General features: G+C 55.9%; 6 protein-coding genes across 6 annotated transcripts; 2 read left to right on the top strand and 4 right to left on the bottom strand.

The window, feature by feature from the left end:
• Positions 1–140: 140 nt before the first annotated feature.
• On the top strand, positions 141–2258 carry DSM5745_11402 (putative C6 transcription factor; the record flags this gene model as incomplete). Its single annotated transcript, XM_026753418.1, has 3 exons — positions 141–694; positions 756–1173; positions 1218–2258. 3 exons carry the CDS (start codon positions 141–143, stop codon positions 2256–2258), a joined length of 2013 nt encoding a protein of 670 aa, XP_026598053.1.
• Positions 2259–2727: 469 nt separating this feature from the next.
• DSM5745_11401 (putative C6 transcription factor) lies at positions 2728–4947 on the bottom strand (the record flags this gene model as incomplete). The annotated part of the gene is made up of 12 exons (XM_026753417.1): positions 2728–2967; positions 3073–3211; positions 3256–3355; positions 3406–3421; positions 3468–3591; positions 3636–3966; positions 4010–4121; positions 4169–4184; positions 4232–4618; positions 4666–4757; positions 4819–4848; positions 4894–4947. The coding sequence occupies 12 exons, from the start codon at positions 4945–4947 to the stop codon at positions 2728–2730; spliced, it is 1641 nt and encodes a 546-aa protein (XP_026598052.1).
• Positions 4948–5249: 302 nt separating this feature from the next.
• On the bottom strand, positions 5250–6095 carry DSM5745_11400 (uncharacterized protein; the record flags this gene model as incomplete). The annotated part of the gene is made up of 6 exons (XM_026753416.1): positions 5250–5460; positions 5507–5542; positions 5589–5653; positions 5701–5798; positions 5845–5866; positions 5913–6095. 6 exons carry the CDS (start codon positions 6093–6095, stop codon positions 5250–5252), a joined length of 615 nt encoding a protein of 204 aa, XP_026598051.1.
• A 43-nt stretch (positions 6096–6138) lies between these two features.
• Positions 6139–10436, top strand: DSM5745_11399 (putative alpha-glucosidase; the record flags this gene model as incomplete). Its single annotated transcript, XM_026753415.1, has 4 exons — positions 6139–6315; positions 6385–7244; positions 7376–9425; positions 9483–10436. 4 exons carry the CDS (start codon positions 6139–6141, stop codon positions 10434–10436), a joined length of 4041 nt encoding a protein of 1346 aa, XP_026598050.1.
• Positions 10437–10522: 86 nt separating this feature from the next.
• Positions 10523–13609, bottom strand: DSM5745_11398 (uncharacterized protein; the record flags this gene model as incomplete). The annotated part of the gene is made up of 4 exons (XM_026753414.1): positions 10523–11291; positions 11339–13014; positions 13060–13372; positions 13422–13609. The coding sequence occupies 4 exons, from the start codon at positions 13607–13609 to the stop codon at positions 10523–10525; spliced, it is 2946 nt and encodes a 981-aa protein (XP_026598049.1).
• A 1816-nt stretch (positions 13610–15425) lies between these two features.
• On the bottom strand, positions 15426–17573 carry DSM5745_11397 (uncharacterized protein; the record flags this gene model as incomplete). The annotated part of the gene is made up of 10 exons (XM_026753413.1): positions 15426–15791; positions 15842–15861; positions 15913–16219; positions 16271–16452; positions 16503–16574; positions 16623–16844; positions 16887–17034; positions 17085–17272; positions 17319–17409; positions 17457–17573. The coding sequence occupies 10 exons, from the start codon at positions 17571–17573 to the stop codon at positions 15426–15428; spliced, it is 1713 nt and encodes a 570-aa protein (XP_026598048.1).
• Positions 17574–18124: the final 551 nt, after the last annotated feature.

Genomic DNA, 18124 nt, shown 5'->3' with positions numbered 1-18124 from the left:
GGCCACTAAGCCCAAAGCAGATAGCCGAGGTGCCTCCGGACGGTCCACCAGTTCGTCGTCTGTAACACTTTTCGTCTCGACGCCGTCTCGTCTCCTCTCGACACAAACAATATCATGCGGCGCCTGCCCTGAGCCCTTCAATGCCCCGTCTGTCGCTCTCTTCGACACCGAGATGTCCCAGCGCCCGCGCAAGTTCCAGCGCATCTCCAAAGCCTGTGCGCTTCCCCAGTCTCCGCGGAAAGCTTAAAACGGTACTGACACACGGCCTTGCCGTCACAGGCGATTTCTGCAATCGACGCAGCATCAAGTGTAATAAGAACAACGGCCCGCTTGCTCCCTGCCAGAATTGCGCCGATTTCGATGTCCCCTGTACCTATGATCGCCCTGCCCGCCGCCGTGGTGCCCGCCGAAATGCTAGCCCAACCGCCAGCCAGCCCACGCAGCCCACGCAGCCTACGCCTCCGCAGCCTCCTCGCGAATACGACACCGCTCGACGGCCCTCGGGCTCGGTGACAAGCACGGTGTTTCAGTCTCGGACAAGCAATGCGTCATGGGATGGGATCAATGGGAATGCCGCGGCGCTGATCGGCACGAGCGACGGCGCCTCGATTACACCCTGGAAGGCGTTTGCGACGGCCTGTCAGGACACGATCCGGGACTTGGCTCAGGTTTACTTTGAGATTGTATATCCGATGTACTGCTCTTTTTGTTTCTCCGCACATGTCCCGGACCGAAGCTAACCGGCTCTCGTCTAGATTCCCCCTCTTCCACTGGCCCTCCTTCTCGAAAGCGCTTGAAAATTTGGACTACCTCCACGACGACGGTTTCTTCGCATCGACAATGGCAATGTGCGCGTTGGCATCTGCCCGAGCCCGCGACGGCGCGTTATACTCATCCCGCTGGTCTCCGCAGCAGCTGGCGAACCCTCCGTCGGAACTTTTCTGGATGGCCGCGAAAGAGTCAATTCCTCGAGATCTAGCTACGGCCAGAGGTACCGAGTATATGAGAGCATGCGCTATTCTGAGTATTGCCAGTATCCAGCATGGACAGATTCAAGGCATGCAGCAGTACCTGGGAATGTATCATACCCTGGCGACAATGGATGGACTTCAGGATGAGAAATATTGGCCCAAGAATCTAGACCCTGTGACGGTTGAGATCCGGCGACGAATGGTATGCAGTACCAAACCTCTGATTGAAATTTCTAACATTTCCAGTTCTGGTCAATCTACACATTGGACGTTTATTCATCTATTGTCTGGGGAGGAGTTATCCGTCATCGAGAAGCACAATCTAATGTCCGTTATCCTGGCGGCGTGAGGGACGACTTCATCGCGAAAACCACCCACGGCGTGTCCCCAGCGGAGAACGGTCGGCTTGGCCCACCGAGGCCATCAGATGATTGGATTACCGGCTGGAATTTCATCACGGACATGTACCGTATGATGGAGCATGCGGTTGACAACCAGAGACGACGCTCACGTCCGAACAATGGCATAACAGATGTCTGGTCGTTGTTCCGCCCTGCCCAAAACACCGGAACGTGGTTGATGGAGCATGTCCTCTCTATATACTCGTCACTTCCTCCGCAGTTCCTCGAGACTCGGCCGGTTACTGGAGATTTGGCCCACGACATCTTCGGCTTCCAGTCTGCCAATATCCAAGCAACTCTTCAGCTGCTGCGGATGGTTCTGTCATCGAACGAAGAACAAGGTGTTGATGAGAAATGTACCGTCGCGGGACAGGTTTTGAGTGTTTTTTCTAAGGTGCCGGTTGAGTACCTCAAGGCCATCAGCTCTCCGTTGCTGCACCACCTCGCTGGAATTGGGTATATCCTTGGCTCGGTGATGGAAGGGAGTCTTTCCGAGGTGTCGTATCAGCGTGTCCGCACACTACTACTAGAGATGGCGGACCTCTTGCATCGGCTGGAATCGGGCCTTCGCCGATCTACCGGCACAAGCGAGCGACTCAAGGCCCAAGTCCAACGCATCGACGAGTACATGATGACCAAGCGAACATCGACGGCTCTTCCTCCGCAGCCTCGACCACCGTCAATTCTCAACCCACCCGTACAGGGAGAGTTGGTCTCCGGTGTTTATCACCAACCCAATCTTGCACCTATCCAGGCACCCATGACCGGTATGGATGACCCGATCGCTCAGTTCCAATTGCCGCCAGAGTTGTTGAATGATTGGCCGTGGCCGTTCGATGCTGGAGTGTCCGAGGGCGTGTTTCCGCTTGGTTCTTTTGTCAAGTGAAACCAGTCGACCAAACCCACCTGACGACTTATCGGCAAGCCCCTAAGATGAAACTGAGGCTGCTTCGCTCTACCGACGCGCTCGCTCTCAGAATTTTACCGATAGAAGTAAGCGAACTAGTTGTTTGCTTTTTCTGTTCCTTCTCTGTTTGCTCCGTTGCCGCCACCACGTCCATCATCAGACGGCCAACGAGAAGTCGGCAAAAAAGTCCTGCCACGTCGTGGGAAAATAAAACAGGTTCAGGCCTGGGAAATCCCACTCGCTCACGAATTGCTCTGGCACGAAAGAGGTCAATTCCGTTTGAGCATCGAAGAGCTCCCAAAATGGCGCTGTGTCCGCATTCGCCTCTTCGTGCCCCAGCCCGCTTTCCTGCAGCGTGCGACCGTACTTTTCAATGCTCAGTCGAAGGATCTGGAGGTATACGTTGCCGTTACTAGCTGAGTTACTGTTCGAGACGCTTTTTGTCAGGTCATCGAGCAGTCGGTTTCCGTGGGTTAGCAGTTCTTGGTGCTCTTCCTTCCCCTCTGGAAGGAGACGCGATAATTTGAGCAGAAGCAGGAAGCAGAACGCGCATTTTGCCCAGACAAAGTCCATCGCGTATTTGAGCTTCGCGAGGTAGGAGTCCGGTTCGATGGTGATGAGGCTGAGGTGTTTCCGGGCGCTGGCCTTTGCCATCAACAGGATCTTTCGCTCGATGGGCGACATTGCCCTGGATAAATCAGCTTAATAGTCTCGCAGGAATAAGATGGAGAGACGAACGCTACGTTCTCCACACCCAGCGACCGCAGCGCTTTGCAATGCAGCATCATCTCACTCCAGCAGTTCTGGACACGCAGGGCGGCCAACAGCGGTGCTCGTTCTTCGTCATCGGGGGCGAGAGCGGTTTCTGTCCGATTAGCATTGGCCCAAGTTCAGTTCTGTCGTCGGCTGTACCTATTATCCGTTGCCAGTCACTGCGTTCGTTAGATATGAGGTAGAGGTGTCGAAGGAAACTTACTCAAACCACAAATCCAAATCAAGCTTCGCGTCCTGCACGAACGCTGCGATGTCAGCTCGAGCCAGTGGCGATTTGCCGCCTAATATTTCGTTGATATGCACTGGCAACGTCAGCCGGGCCACGGTCAACTTTGCCCAGGGTAAAGCGCACCTCTGATGACGTTCAACTGCGGATGTTAGCGATGGCTTACGAAAGATTAGTACCGAGCGTACCTCGACCTGAGAGAATAACCGAAGATCCAATACTGTGGAAGAAGGTTGACGGAGCAACTTGCGGCAGCGCCGTGCGTTTCCCGTCATTCGAATGCCCGGTGGCTTTCCGCCGTCGAGACTGAATCTGGGAACCATCAGAAGGGTCGCTTTACTGCAGTGAACACCTACATATGCTCCAACACCAAGAGCCCAAACCACGTTCGAGACTTCCGCATCAAAACGTTCTCCTCCTCAGCCGCTCCCGCAATGCCTGGAACTGGAACTCCCTCCACATCCTTCATCGTTAGCCGATGCGTCAGCTGCTCGAATGCCTCGTCAAGACCGAGATCAAGCGCCATGCGGGTTGCGAACGATAGAATCAACGAGCGCTCGGCGGAATAGCAAGCGATAACCAGCAGTGCCTGGATCGACTCCAGGCAGTTCAACGCCTCGTTCTGGATCACCACGTTGATCCACTTCTTGAGTTCTGCCTGCAGCAACTCTGATAATTGCGAGGATCCTAGACGATTAGAATTGTGTCGATAGACGATGGATAGACGTACTAGATTCGACCCGGCTCCCGATTGTACAGATCGCGTTCAGCAGCATGCTGCTCCGATACCGCACCGACTCGAAGGTGTCGTGCTTCGGGTCGAAGACGGGGATGTACCTGTCCTGCTGGAGTCAGCTCAAGTTAGACCGGGGCGTCTTATAGACCATACGCAGCCTTGAAAGAATCTAGACCTTGTCAGCATAGATTACATTATTCATTCCGCTCAACGCACGTTGTAAAACAGTCCCTTGCGTAGGCCGTCGTGATGAGCCCCTGCCTGATGAAATCCGAGATGGGCTCTTCCCTGATCTCAAATTCAGAGCGCCGCCTCTTTGCCGGGCGCATCTCCTGCAACGCCGGGACATGCTGCTGCAAGGGCACACTGCTCTGTCCTAGAAATGTGCCAGTGGCATTTTCCGTCATGGCCGTCACTGCCGGAGAGATGGTCGAGAAGCTCTCTCCACACCTGGACGTCTGCGACTCAGCCCCGGGGCCAGTCGATTGTCCAGCTCCATTGAACGCATGGGCATCCGGCTGCTGAGGCTGAAGAAGCATCTCCCTCATCTCATCGAGCTGCCCCTGCAACCGACGGACCTCTGACTCGACACTCTCGAGCCGTCTACCCCTGCATTAGCACTGTTTTTTCAGAAATGAATGGGAACGCACTCAGCCACAGGATCCCTTGGAATCTCAAAGAAAACACACTGCTTCTTGATCTTCTGGCAGCGCGTGCAGGGGCGTCTGCCGTCGCATTTTACCTGCATTTTACCAATATGAGCAATTGCAGTAGGCGCTTTGTACGGCTATTGGCAAACGGACCTTGGATACCCGACATGCGCTGCATGCTTTCTGCGGCTGTTAGTGCGCTCTCTGGTGATTGGAATGGGGACGTACAGGGATGCGCTTCATTGATGCTGGTGGCGCGACGAGGTACGAGTCTTCGGACATCTTTGCTTCACTTTAACTCAGTACAGGATGAAAAGCCGGAGTGCATGAGAGACAACCCCGGCTATTGAAACGCGGGGCGTTGGGGTCGTACGGTGCAGCTGGCATCGGAATACCCCCGGCCGCCTCAGTCCAGAAGGATTTAGTGTGCTACCTAGGCTGTGGAGAAGAGGAGGGTATGGGGTAAGTCTGCGAATACGAGCAAATAGCCTGATCCTGAAGAATAGTCGTGATTCATGATTCAATGCCCTATACGCTGCAAACTATGCCACCCCATACATACTACAACCATGCCTACCCTAGGCCTAGTAAACATACACAAAATCCTCGTTCTCGAAGTCCGTCAGGTCCTTGAACGCATTGTCTTCTGCCCGCTGAACCACATCGTCCTTGCTGTCGATCTCCGTCTCGCCGACTGCCTGCATTGACAGATCGATGATCTTGGCTGGTTTACCCATGGCCACGCGCCGCTTCTCTTGCCGTTTGTTGAGGAGGAAGATATAAGCCATATTCAGGCTGGAAAGTCAGAATCCGGATGATTTGAAGAGGGGGTTGTACTCACGCGCAGAGCACGACGAGGACGCAGAACATGGCCAGGCTATTGATCATTAGATGCGCTGGAGGTATCGAGGGACGGGTCTTACTTGGAAAGCAGGCCGCGTCTGTACAGGGGGGCTTCTTCGGTTGTGTAGAGGTTTGGGCCGACGACCTGGTGCAATTAGCCCTATCTTCGAAACGGTGGTTGGCAGTACTGACATTCCCGGCGCACTGCCCGACGAGCAGGATACCGTTGATGACCTTCTTCTTGGTCTCACCCGCTGTGTTTGCGGCGGCCCAGGAGTAGATCATGGGTGCTGCTCAGGTTAGTAGATACCTCGCAGGATTGGTGGTCAAACCTACTTATGCCAGGGTATACGGAGATCTAAACATGTCAGCGAGTTTAAGACACCCAGAGGATGGACGCGTACAATGTAGTAACCAGCAAGCAGTGGTCCCTTATGCGAGTCGCCACGAGGAATCTCCAGCAACATCACGCAGCCAGCAATGGCAGGGAGGCAGAGAAGCGCGACGACACCACCTTTTGTCTTGTACCTCGTTGCCAGCCACGCGCCACCGAGAGTCGCAATGAGCTGGATTGCACCGAAGGGCATGTTGAAAAGCATGGTCTTCAGCTGGTCGAAGCCGAATGACTCGATGATTAGGGGACCGAAGGTGGTGATGCCGCCGCTGGGGATTCTGCAGTCTATCGTTAGAAGGACTCAAAAGTCAGTGGAGAGGAAAAAGGGCGTACGAGATCGAAAACATCAGCGCAAACCAGAAGAACGACTTCAAGTCGAGAAAGGCCTCCTTGACGTGCGCCCACTTCCACTCGTGCGTCTCGATACCCTGCTGGTTCATGCGGAGTCGCTCGATGGCGAGTAGTTTGTCCTCTTCGCTTAGGAACTGGGATTGCATGGGCGAGTCCGGGAGGAAGAAGAGGACGACGAACGCAAAGGCGACCGTGACGAGGCCGAAGAAGAGGAAGATGATCTGGTAGGGGGCGAGGCTGGAGTGGATGTGGCCGAGGCCGAAGGCGATCAGACTGCCGAACTGTTTGCACCGGTTAGTATGAGAAGCGGTGGTGCCTGGGGATGGCTGACCATGTTGACGACGCCGTTCATGGCATACCACGAACTTAGACGCATGGGCTGCTCGCGTCGACGGTACCACATCTGGGTGATGGCGATGAAGGCAGGGGCTGCCATCGTCAGTCGGAGGAAGCCTGATACAACAGAGACACCTACGAATCCCAGACTCAAACAATCCCAGAAAGAGCCGACAAGCCAGAAGCCCACCAAACGACCTGGCTGGCGTCATGCACGCGAGCGAAATGCCCCAGAAGAACACCATCACCGCAAGGAACTTGCCCAGCCTGATCTTGACGAGGATGTACGCGATAGCCGGCTGAGCAACCAGCTGCACGAGGTAAATGCTCGAACCGAGCCAGGAGTACTGCTGTCCGTGGAGGTTGGCATCTTCGATGAGACCAAACACCGAGCCATAGGAGAGGGTCGACTTGTCGAGTTGCTGCAGGAAGTAGATGCCCAGCAGGATGGGGAGGAGACGGAGGTCGATGCGCCGCAGGACGCGCTTGTTGTTCTCTGGAGTGAGGATGGTGGAGTGGCCGGCGTCTTCGATGAGCTCGAGAGCCCGGTCTTTGCGGCCGTCTTGGGGTTCTGGATGGGAGGGTTGCACGGGTGCGAGTGCTGGAGACGGGGCAAACTCGATGCGTTCGTCCTGGGTGGACTTGGGAGGAGGGAGTGCGTCTGACATGGTCTTCTTCTAGCAGATCGATGGTGAAATAAGAGTGAATAGTGGGGTAGTAAGGCCAAATCAGCCGTTGAGATACAACGCAGGCAGATGCATTCTCTGAGGACCAATACCAGATCAGGGCCGCACGGGGGAGGGCAGTTATATCTAGTATACTCAGAACCTGGGGCACCCCGCGGGGAAATGAGACTCCCATGGGCAACTGGGGAATGTTCCACATCGGACGAAGGCAGGCAAGTCCGATGGCCATCAGCCCATTAAGCTCTAGCTGCAGTCTAAAGCTGCACTATCTGCAGGCTACGGACCATCTCCGACCTTCATTCACCGTCCGCATCCAATGGCGCCCTCGTGCCGAGCACCTTGGGGTAATTTCGCTCTTCGGGCTCCTCGACCGACTGGAGGGAGTGGTATACGTCGGAGATGCCCGCGAGCACCGATGCAGCTACGCCATCGTACCTGCAGCCCCTCAGGTGCCCCTCAGGCGTGGGGGGAGCTGCTGGAGCCAGGTAGGATTCAAATACAGCTTCGTTGTCGCCTCAATTGCCATTGCCATTACTTCACTGATCACTTCCATCATGCCGCAGAAAGAGTACACGCCCAAGGGCTACACCCAGACCCAGACCCAGGGCGCCAGTCCAGCCGTCTTCCTTCACTCCAAAGGCGCGAACAAGCGCTCGTTCGACTTTTCTTTCGAAGCCGTCCGCGAGAATCTCTTCCGTGTTACCTTCACCTCGCCCTCCCACCCCCTCCCTCCATATCCCAGCGCCGCGAAGCCGGAAACAAGCCTGCATGGCGTCGAGATCTCCACGAGAACCAGCGACTCCCGGAAAGAGAAAGAGATCGAGGTTGGAAATGTCAGGGCTACAGTGACCTGGGAGAATACACCCGTCGTCTCGCTGTCGTGGAATGACGAGGACAAGCCTCTCTACCGCGATCTGCCTCTGCGCTCGTATGTCATTGACGGCGATGGCATCGCGCACTACACCGAGCACGACCGCAAGGCGCTGCACGTCGGATTGGGAGAGAAGTCTGCGCCCATGGACCTGACGAGCCGGCACTTCCAGCTCTCTGCGACCGACAGTTTCGGCTACGATGTCTACAACACCGATCCCCTGTACAAGCATATTCCCCTCCTGATCAAGGCGACGCCGACCGGGTGCATCGCTATCTTCTCGACTACACATGGACGGGGGACGTGGTCGGTGGGTTCGGAGGTCGATGGGCTCTGGGGCCACTTCAAGGTGTACCGTCAGGACTTTGGTGGGCTGGAGCAGTACCTCATCGTCGGGAAGACATTGAAGGACGTGGTAAGGTCCTACGCTGAGCTCGTTGGCTTCCCCCTCGCCGTCCCCCGCTGGGCATACGGGTACATTTCCGGTGGGTACAGGTACAGCGCGATGGACGAGCCGCCCGCACACCAGGCACTCATGGAATTCGCCGACAAGCTCAAGGAGCACGACATCCCCTGCTCCGCGCACCAGATGAGCTCGGGGTACTCCATCGCCGAGCACGAGCCGAAAGTCCGCACCGTCTTCACCTGGAACAGATACCGCTTCCCTGACCCGGAGAAGTGGATTTCGCAGTACCACTCGCGCGGTATTCGTCTTCTCACCAACATCAAGCCCTTCACGCTCGCCTCGCATCCGGACTTCCAGAAACTAATCAATGGGAATGGATTCTTCAAAGACCCCGAGACCGGCGAGCCCGGATACATGCGGCTGTGGAGTGCGGGAGGCGGAACAGGCGGCGACGGATGCCATGTTGATTTCACGTCTGCCGTCGCCTTCAAGTGGTGGTATGACGGCGTGCAGTTCCTCAAGCGCTCCGGCATCGACGGCATGTGGAACGATAACAACGAGTATACCCTTCCCAACGACGACTGGCGTCTAGCCCTCGACGAACCGGCCGTCTCCGAGGCCGCGAAGAAGCAGACGGACAACACCGTCGGTCTCTGGGGCCGAGCCATGCACACCGAGCTCATGGGCAAGGCGTCCCACGATGCCCTGCGAGACCTGGAGCCGAATGTGCGGCCGTTCGTTCTGACTCGAAGCGCCACCGCCGGCACGATGCGATACTCGGCCAGTACATGGAGCGGCGACAACGTGACAAGCTGGGAGAGCATGAAGGGCGCCAACGCACTGTCCCTAAACGCAGCGATGTCCCTTCTCCAGGTAAGCTACCCACAATAACCCACCTCCACCCCAACAAACACTCTAATACTGGACCAGTGCGAAGGCCACGACATCGGCGGCTTCGAAGGCCCGCAGCCCTCGCCCGAGCTCCTCCTGCGGTGGATCCAGCTGGGCATCTACAGCCCGCGCTTCGCAATCAACTGCTTCAAGACGTCGCCGGCCAACAACGAGGTCGGCGACGTCATCGAGCCCTGGATGTACCCGGAGATCACGCCGCTGGTGCGCGCCACCATCAAGCGGCGGTACGAGATCCTGCCGTATATCTACAACCTCGGGCTGGAGAGCCACTTCTTTGCGTCGCCGCCGCAGCGCTGGGTGGGTTGGGGGTATGAGTGTGATCCGGAGGTGTGGAGTACGAAGCTCAAGCGCGGCGAGGAGCAGTTCTGGTTCGGCGAGACGATTCTGGTGGGTGGTGTATATGAGCCTGGGGTTGATGTTGCGAGGGTTTATCTGCCGAGGAAGAAGGGGGGTGAGTTTGACTACGGCTTTGTCAATATGAATGCGCCGTATACGTACTTTGCGTCCGGGCAGTGGGTTGAGGTTCCGTCGGCGTGGAAGGAGAGTATCGCGCTGCTGGCGAAGATTGGCGGTGCGATCCCCGTGGGCAAGGCTGTGCAGACGAGGGTGCCGGGTGATGAGACGGAGGCTTCGCTGGCCGTGGCGGAGCTCGACGACTACCGCGGTGTGGAGATCTTTCCTCCGCGGTCCAGCTCGCATGGGACCGTCTTTACCACGACGTGGATGGAGGATGATGGGATCTCGGTTGAGCAGAAGGTGTCCAGGTACACTATTACGTACGAGTCGACCGAGGACCGGGTGATTGTTGGGCTCAGCAAGGACGAGAGCAGCGGGTTTGTGCCGGCTTGGAGGGATCTGGATATCATCCTGCACCATGGGGATACACGCAGAGTTGTGTCTGATGATGGGAAGACGGTTGAGTACAAGGGCACGGATGAGAGGGGGAGGGAGGTCTACACGTTCAAGTATTAGAACATTGACAAATCTAGATCTATACTTCTATCCTTAGATGCTTCTATCCTTTAGGCTTCTATCCTTTAGGCTTTTATCCTTAAAGATCACACCAAATCAACCAACTCCCGACTCACCAAATGCGCCTCGCCTAAAACGCCCTTAATCACAAGCACCAACCCATCAATCTGGCCGAGGAACGAAACATACGCCGCCAGCGCAACGCAGTACCGCCGATAGTCCTCATCCCGGATCATCTCAGCGCTGAGGACAGGACGGTCCATGTGATGCGCGTGCGAGTACTCCAGCGCCCGCCGGACAAGCGGCGTCGGGAGGATCTCGGGTGGCGCATCGCCTGTCCGGAGAGACTGCTCCGCGACGCCCAGCACGGCCATGATCTCGCCGATGCAGCGATGATCCAGCATGCCCATGTGGCTGGCCAGACGGTCCTTGTAGGATTGCGGCAGTGACGCCGACGCAACAAGAAGCCGAGAAAGCAAACCGTTAATGGCGTGGCAGATCTGCTTGACCTGTCCTAGACTGGCGGAATCGAAGCGAGAGCTGGAGAACTCGAAGCGTAGATTGAAGATCGGGCCTTCGAGGAGAACAAGCGATTCCGTGAGCTCCAGCCAGATGGGTTCGGAGATGGTTTTGCCTTCGTCGCCGGCTCGGCCCCAGCAGGAGAGGAGGAGGGCGTAGTGATCGGACAAGGTGCGGAGGGATCGGGAAAGCGAGTTGCAGATGTGGCGAGCTGCTGAAGGAGGGCGAGGGAGCATCTGGACGATGGTCGCTGCGCCGATTCCAATGAGGACGAGGAGGAGGCGGCGCCAGAAGACCTGGTATCCGACTCCGGGTTGGCCGTAGGCAGGAGTGTGTCTGAAGCTTTGTTAGATGGAGACGGCTTGGATAGGGGGAGTACTTACGTATCGACGTAGCTGTAGGCAACGACCAGCAGGAACGTCGCGGCACTCATGATGGCCCCTTGAAGGAACACCGGCGGTGAATACAGTCGGATCCAAAGAAAGATAACGAGCAGAACAGCCATTGCAGCAGACAAGCCATATGGATTGCCCGGTCCATGGCCAGAGCCAATATACCAGGCGACCAAACCCAGGACTCCTCCTGCGATCGTGCCAATGACTCGCGCAAGCACGGAGAATGTGAAGTCGGCCATGTAGACTAGGAGCCCCGTCTGGGCCATGATCAGGGCCCAGAATCCTCGTTCGCGGTAGAAGAAGCCAGCGGTGTTCGGAAGGACCGCTGAAATAGCGACGGCGATCGTGACGACCACCATGCGCAGAGCAAACATTCCCTCGTCGGAGGTCAGCCAGTGGTAGATGCCCAGAATGGCCCTGCCCAGGGGATGGCGCGCCCTAGGCCGATACCCGCGACGGACGCGCAGCTTCTCCTGCGCAGCCTGCGTGGCATCTCCCTCTGGAGCTTCATTCGGGTCGTCGAGGTTCTCACTTGTCGGCGCCATGTTGGGCGCCTTGTTCTTCCTCCCGAGCAGCCACCGGCCGGCGTATTTCAGACTCGTTGGGACGAAGAAGCGAGTCCGAGAGGCGTGCGGGAAGACGCTTGAGATGCGGTCCAGCAAGACCTCGGTCTTGTCCATCGCGTTGCTCATGTGCTCCTGGAAGTTCATGCAGAGGATGATCCCCGCCAGGTGGGCTGCGCGGTTGTTCTCGCCTTGGTTGAAATTGTCCAGCGCCGGCCCATATGCGTCGAGTAGAGCCTGCGTCATCTCAGCTAGAAAGGCTGTTCTCGTCTGCTGCAGATCCTGGAGGACGGTCTTGGTCTGCTGAAACAGTTCTTCGTGTCTTGCAGGCGGCGCCTTGTGATACCACCGCTGGCGGCCGACGAATTGAACGCACTCACTGATGACGCTCAGTCCCTCCAGGCAGGTTTCCATCGCTTTGCCGCTGAGGTCAGTCAGCTGGTTTGCGATGCTTTCGTTGATGGAGTGACGCTCGGTGTATTGCAACTGGTTGACCAACTCGGCCAGCTGCGACCGATGATGTACGCCGACCTTGCGCTCTTTCTTTTCATCTAGATCGCTCTCGGAGTCTTTGATCGACGACTCTCGCAGCTGCTGGGCGTACATCCGGCTCTCGGCCGTGCCTTTGTGGAAGTCTGCCAGCGCCAGGATCGCAGCCACGAGATGTCGAACGGGCTCTCTGAACGTACCGACCGCTTCAGGCCCCCAGCTCCCAATATGGAAGTCGAGTGGTAAGAACGCAAAGGAGGGCTCCAGGAGTCGGTATTGCTCGATGATCTTGGTCCGCCGGTTTTGGAGATCTTTGAGATCCGGATCCTCGCTCTTGCCCAGCGACGAGTGGGAGAACTGCAGCGATGACTTGAGCAGCTCGAGCAGATCCTCCATGCCCTCGCGGATAATATCCGAGCTGGAACGGGGAAAGAATAGAATCGAACAAGCGACGCCGAGCCCAACACCTGCAGCGGCCGGTTTCACCAGGGACAACGGCAGATTTCCATTGAAGGAGGGCAGAACGGGGCCGTAGCAGAGAAACAAATCAGCGATGATAATTCCAAAAATAGAGGTCAATGCGGTCTTGGGATTCGCTGCTCGAAGGCGCGCCTAGTTGATTTAGTGATGAGTGATCCATAACTCAAGCTGACGTACCATGAAGTAGATGAAGAGACACATCATGCAGAAGAGAATGGACGTAACGCGCGCATCCAGCATCCACCCATTATACACCAAGCGCTGCGCAATACTGCTGACCGACTCTCCCGTCTCCTGCGCTTCAGCAGCGGCAGCCTGTTGCAGGGCAGCGAGTCTGGCCTGGGTGTCGGCGTCCGGTCTTGCAGCCAGCGCAGCCTTCAAGGCGATAACGCCCCATGCCCAGGCGAGACAGATTCCGACAAACAGCGACAGCGATCCGAGGATATACACGAACAGGACACCGGAAGGGGGGAGCATGAACAGAACCATGCTATAGCATCGAGTCAGCATTGCGTCATCCAGAGATCCGCTACACTCACCAGGCGAAGAACGTGGCCTGTCCGAAATTGGACGCGACGGGGTTAATGAAGATCAGCAGCGATGCCACCCAGACGGCGACCCAGCAGCGGAAGAAGATCTTGAGATCGCGGGGGGTGAAGTGGTCCAGGAAGGCGGGCAGGCGGCGCTGGCGACCAGGCCCGGCCTTGTCCAAGACGCGGTCGGCCATGGTGAGGAGATGGTAGGAGTGTACAGAGTATGCAGAAGAGAGAAATGAGAAAAGGAGAGGGTAAAGGAGAAAAAGAAGCAAAAGGGAAGGAGAGGCTCGGATGATGCAAATAGTCTGGAGGATCGCCCCGATCGCCTGCATAACCTGCATAACACCAGGCATAACTGTGTACATTGCTAATGCATATTAATGTTTGGCAGGACAAGTGGGCCAGGGGTGTTTCTCCCAGATGATGAACGAATTCTGCTTCAGCCAGTCTGTCAACTCTTCGCCGACTTTGAAGTCGAAGTGGCACACCAGACACGCCACGATGGGCTTCCTCTCCGCGTATGCAAGGCTGCCCGATTACCATATTTAACAGACAACACTTCCTTCCAATGCAATTACGGGGTCCCACGGGAAAGGGCTGCAGGACATCTTGATTATCGTCAAAGGCCAACTCGTAAACAAAGCGCTCGGGAATGAACTCGTCTGGCTGCTGGAAGTCGGTTGACGAACGCCCGTCTTTCCTTGAATGCGCCGTTAACCATCGCTAGCTTCCGAAGACTCTGGGTGTAGGGTCCGATCAAGGGGATGTGCTTTACAGCGGTGATGTATGTGATGGCTTTTAGACCGTCGAAGATACCGCGCACCCATGCGCGCATATGTCCCCGTCCTCAGTCAGCCAAAGGGATCTCCGAAGGTCAGACCCCCGATGATATCAAAGAGAGTCATGTTGAACCATTCAACGAGAATGACTGGAGTCTTTCCATTGTTCGAGGCAAGTTTCAGACCTTTGATGAGTAGATCGGTCTAGCCCCAGAAGAGACTGGGAGGCTCCTGCTCCCTCAGCGCCCGATCGGAGAAGCCGTGCGAGAGCAGTCGGCGGTAACGGCTGTGCTGGTCTCGAGAAGACAGAAAGAAGGTGGGTGCATTGGGATCGGGCACGTTGAACGGGACGTTCTTGCTCATTTCAGGCTTGCCATATTTCCCATGTCCGTATCGTCCATGGAGATCCTTGATGATCAGGTGGTGCCGCCTGCCAATCAACCCAAGGAGAAAGGGGATCTGACTGGCTGCACGGAGTTTAGAGCCCGGGTTTTTTGCCAGTGACTGGAGAAAGACGTTGTAGGTGTAATGGAGCACGAGGGGGAGGAGGACAAGGTATCCCGCCAAGTAAAGAGTTGAGGCCATATCCATTAAGTTTAGGGTTGCAGAAGGTTCGAGTGGTAAGTCTAGGACCGGCAGGGATGGCCCTTGGAAGAGTCGGTTTATTTAAATTCGCCGTTGCCAGCTACTTCACATGAATACCCAGAGGTTACACCTACTCTCCCGAGGTCTAGATCCGGGTTATACTGATACGCATAGCCTTCCTGTCGCCAACATTCCGTCTAGACGTCGTGAACAGTACTTGGGATGGGAGATTCAAGGCCAGGGCCTGGCCTAAGCGTATTCTCGTAATGCGAATTGCCCGTCTCTGATTGAGGGATATCATGCTTGCTAGGGCCAGCTGCCTCTGAAAGTGCCAATGATATGCTTAGTGCGAGACACGATGTTGAGAAATCAGGGTATTGAACCTAAGTCAACTGTAAATGGAGGCTGAAATGATCGTAAGCTCTCATTGATTGCGTCGGAGCCATATGATAGATGAACTATATAATACAACCTTTATTCTTCCCATATATAAGAGGAGCGACAAAAATACTCTATCTGCCAGCGCTGTTGAAAAGGCAGGAATCCAATACGTTGAGTTGGGGTATGCATCGCATCGAAAGATCAGGTTGCGCATGCGTATGCGTATGCTATAGGTATGGATGGTAGGCATTAAGGACCCCCTTCAGCCTCGCGAAGCGTCCGCGGGTCTCACCCGCCGTGCTCCGTTATACGCCAGAATCTCCGATGAGAGATACCTGTCGACATTGGGCGAGGCAAAAGCCAGACCTACAATCAGCGCCGCGTAGATGAAGGCAATATAGATGAGCAGGTGAAAGGCGCTCGTAGCTGCATCGACCAGGGCAAGCTGGAGGTCCATGAGGACTTTTAGGGTCACGCCAGGAACTTGGAGAAGACCGCTGGGGTCACCGGTCGCCTGAGCGGCGTCGACGGCTTGGACGAGAGCTGGGATGGTTTCTGGAGGGAGGCCGCTTGCCGAGTTGGAGTTGGTGAGAGTCGAGGTCAGGTCTCGGTCGAGCTTGGGTAGATACTGTGAACATAATTAGCATTGAGACGAATGTACAATCAGGGCTGCCTTACAATCGCATATAATACGGCCCCTGCAGTCCGTCCTGTTAGAGAGACACGGTCAAAGGGGTAGATATACGTACACAGGATACAACCAACAAGGGTCCGCACGGCCGCCATGGTCCCAACAACACAACCCATGTCCCTAGGTTTCGCGGTCATGGGCGCCGCAGTATAAGCGGTAACAAGCACATAGCCGACCCCGATGCCGATGAGAGTATTGAACGCTTGATCCATCCGGTAACGCTCAGGACGCGCAGCCGCCAACGCAGACAAGAAGACCATACTGACGACGGTGCCGCCGACCAGGTGCCATTTGATCCGTCTAGGGCGGGCCAGGGCGACGGTGGCAATGATAGAACCGGCCACAGTCCCGGAAGTGAACGTGCTCTGCGACTTGTTAGACTTCAGTGGCCCAGGACAAGGGTAGAGAAAACCTACCGTATCCCAAGCAAGAGACATGCCCGTCCGACCGTGGATAGCCTGGAAGATGAGAACATCGGCCAGGGGAAAGAACCACTGGAAGACCACACAAAGAGCACCCGAGAGCACCAGCGAGACCGTCGCCCAGCTCCGGAACAAATACCCTGGAACGGCAGCGCCCTTGCCGCCGTAAAGAGCCTCTGTAGTGGGTGAGCCGTCGCTCGTTTTTACCTAGGGTTGGCTCACCCACCATATACAGGAGTCGCTAGCAGAAACAGGCCGGAGACGACAATCGGCGCAATCACGCGCGCGGACTCCCAGCCTGGAGGCAGTTAGGACTGTACATAACGCGGAAGAGGAGAGAACAAACCCCAGAGTCGATCTCCCCACATGGCAAAGTATCCGAGGCATGTAGAAGACGCAATCAAGATCAGAGAGATCCAGTTCCGTGTACGTATCGGAGCATCGAACTGGCTCAGTGGTTTCGGGTGGTAGGCGATGGCGAAGCCCACGAATGCGACGAACGAGAAGATGGCGTTGATTGAGTAGCACCATCGCCATGACTCCGATGTCTTTTGGGCCAATGCTTCCGCTGCTCGAGTCAGTCGTTGCCCTTTGCCGTGAGAACACGTACCTATTGCCGGGTACATGGCTTGGTATGGAGCCAAGAGCGCGACACATCCGCCGGTGAAAGCAAACCGCAGATAGACAGGGACGAGCTCTGCAAGTGCTAGGAAGGGGCCCATCACCTGGATACCGGTACCGATGCCGATGAGAACATGCTAAAGGGGTTATTGACACAGTCCTCCTGCAAAGGGTAACGTGAACTCACCAACCCAGATATCGAATAGCCATGAGACACTCTGCTGCATGATAGAAACCCTACAAACGCGACCAAGTTGCCTGCTATGAAGATCCACCGTCGCCCGACGTAGTCCGATAGCCGACCGAAGAAGACGTTGCTGAAGGCCTGTGCAAAGAGAAGTGTAGGGAATGCCCAGTTCAAGGTAGGGATCTCGTCTTCAGGCTGTTAGATATTTGCGCATATGAGCAAATCGATATTTACCTCGACCCAGAATGGCCGGCATGTCCGTCAGGAGGAGATGCCACCCCGGAGAAGTCCCTAACAAAGCGGCGTGAAATGCAAGGGAGGAGGACTACTATGATTACTTCAGCTCTGGTAGACATTGGAGCGGAAACTCACCAAGAAGACCACCCAGAAATCCCAGTGCCGGTAGAAGCTGGAAGATGAAGCATGGGCTGTCGTAGTTGGTTGGTCGCCAGACCGACGAGATAGACCCCCATTTTGGTTGGGAAACATTGGTAGAATGCGATGGCAACAGAGACGGTGGATGCGCAGGCACTAACTGACCCTTAGGTAAAGTGCTGAGCAGGAGAGGGAGGCCTCCATCAACCGCGGGCTGTATTTAAAGACTCAGAGTAGGCCATGGCGTTGGCAACAAAGTTTAGCTCGACGGCCCTGAGGTTATATGAAGATGACGAAGTCGGGTCCTGTGGCGAACCTGCCCACGCAAGCCATCGAGCTTGTCCGCGGGTATTTAGGGAGAAGACTGCGGATTCCTCGGTGTTTCTTTGTGTCACTCTGCATACCAAGAGGTCAGAGAATCTTCAAGAACATCGGGGCGCTGGAGTGTGTGATGAGTTTGGTTGACCGGGGGATAACTGTAGAATACGTTAGCCAATCACGCCATGGCTGCAATGGCGATACTGTGTCATGCAATCATATGCAGACTGCTCGGGGGTTGTTCCAATTCTCGACTCCTACTGGGACATAAAGCAAAGGACAAAGCTTGTGATACTTCGGCCTGCAACCAGCCAGTCATGGAATTGGAGCAACCTATTCAGAGTTAA

This window comes from Aspergillus mulundensis (genome assembly GCF_003369625.1).
Source record: "Aspergillus mulundensis strain DSM 5745 chromosome Unknown scaffold_25, whole genome shotgun sequence".
Taxonomy (NCBI): Eukaryota; Fungi; Ascomycota; class Eurotiomycetes; order Eurotiales; family Aspergillaceae; genus Aspergillus; species Aspergillus mulundensis.
This window is presented reverse-complemented; position numbering and strand designations above follow the sequence as displayed.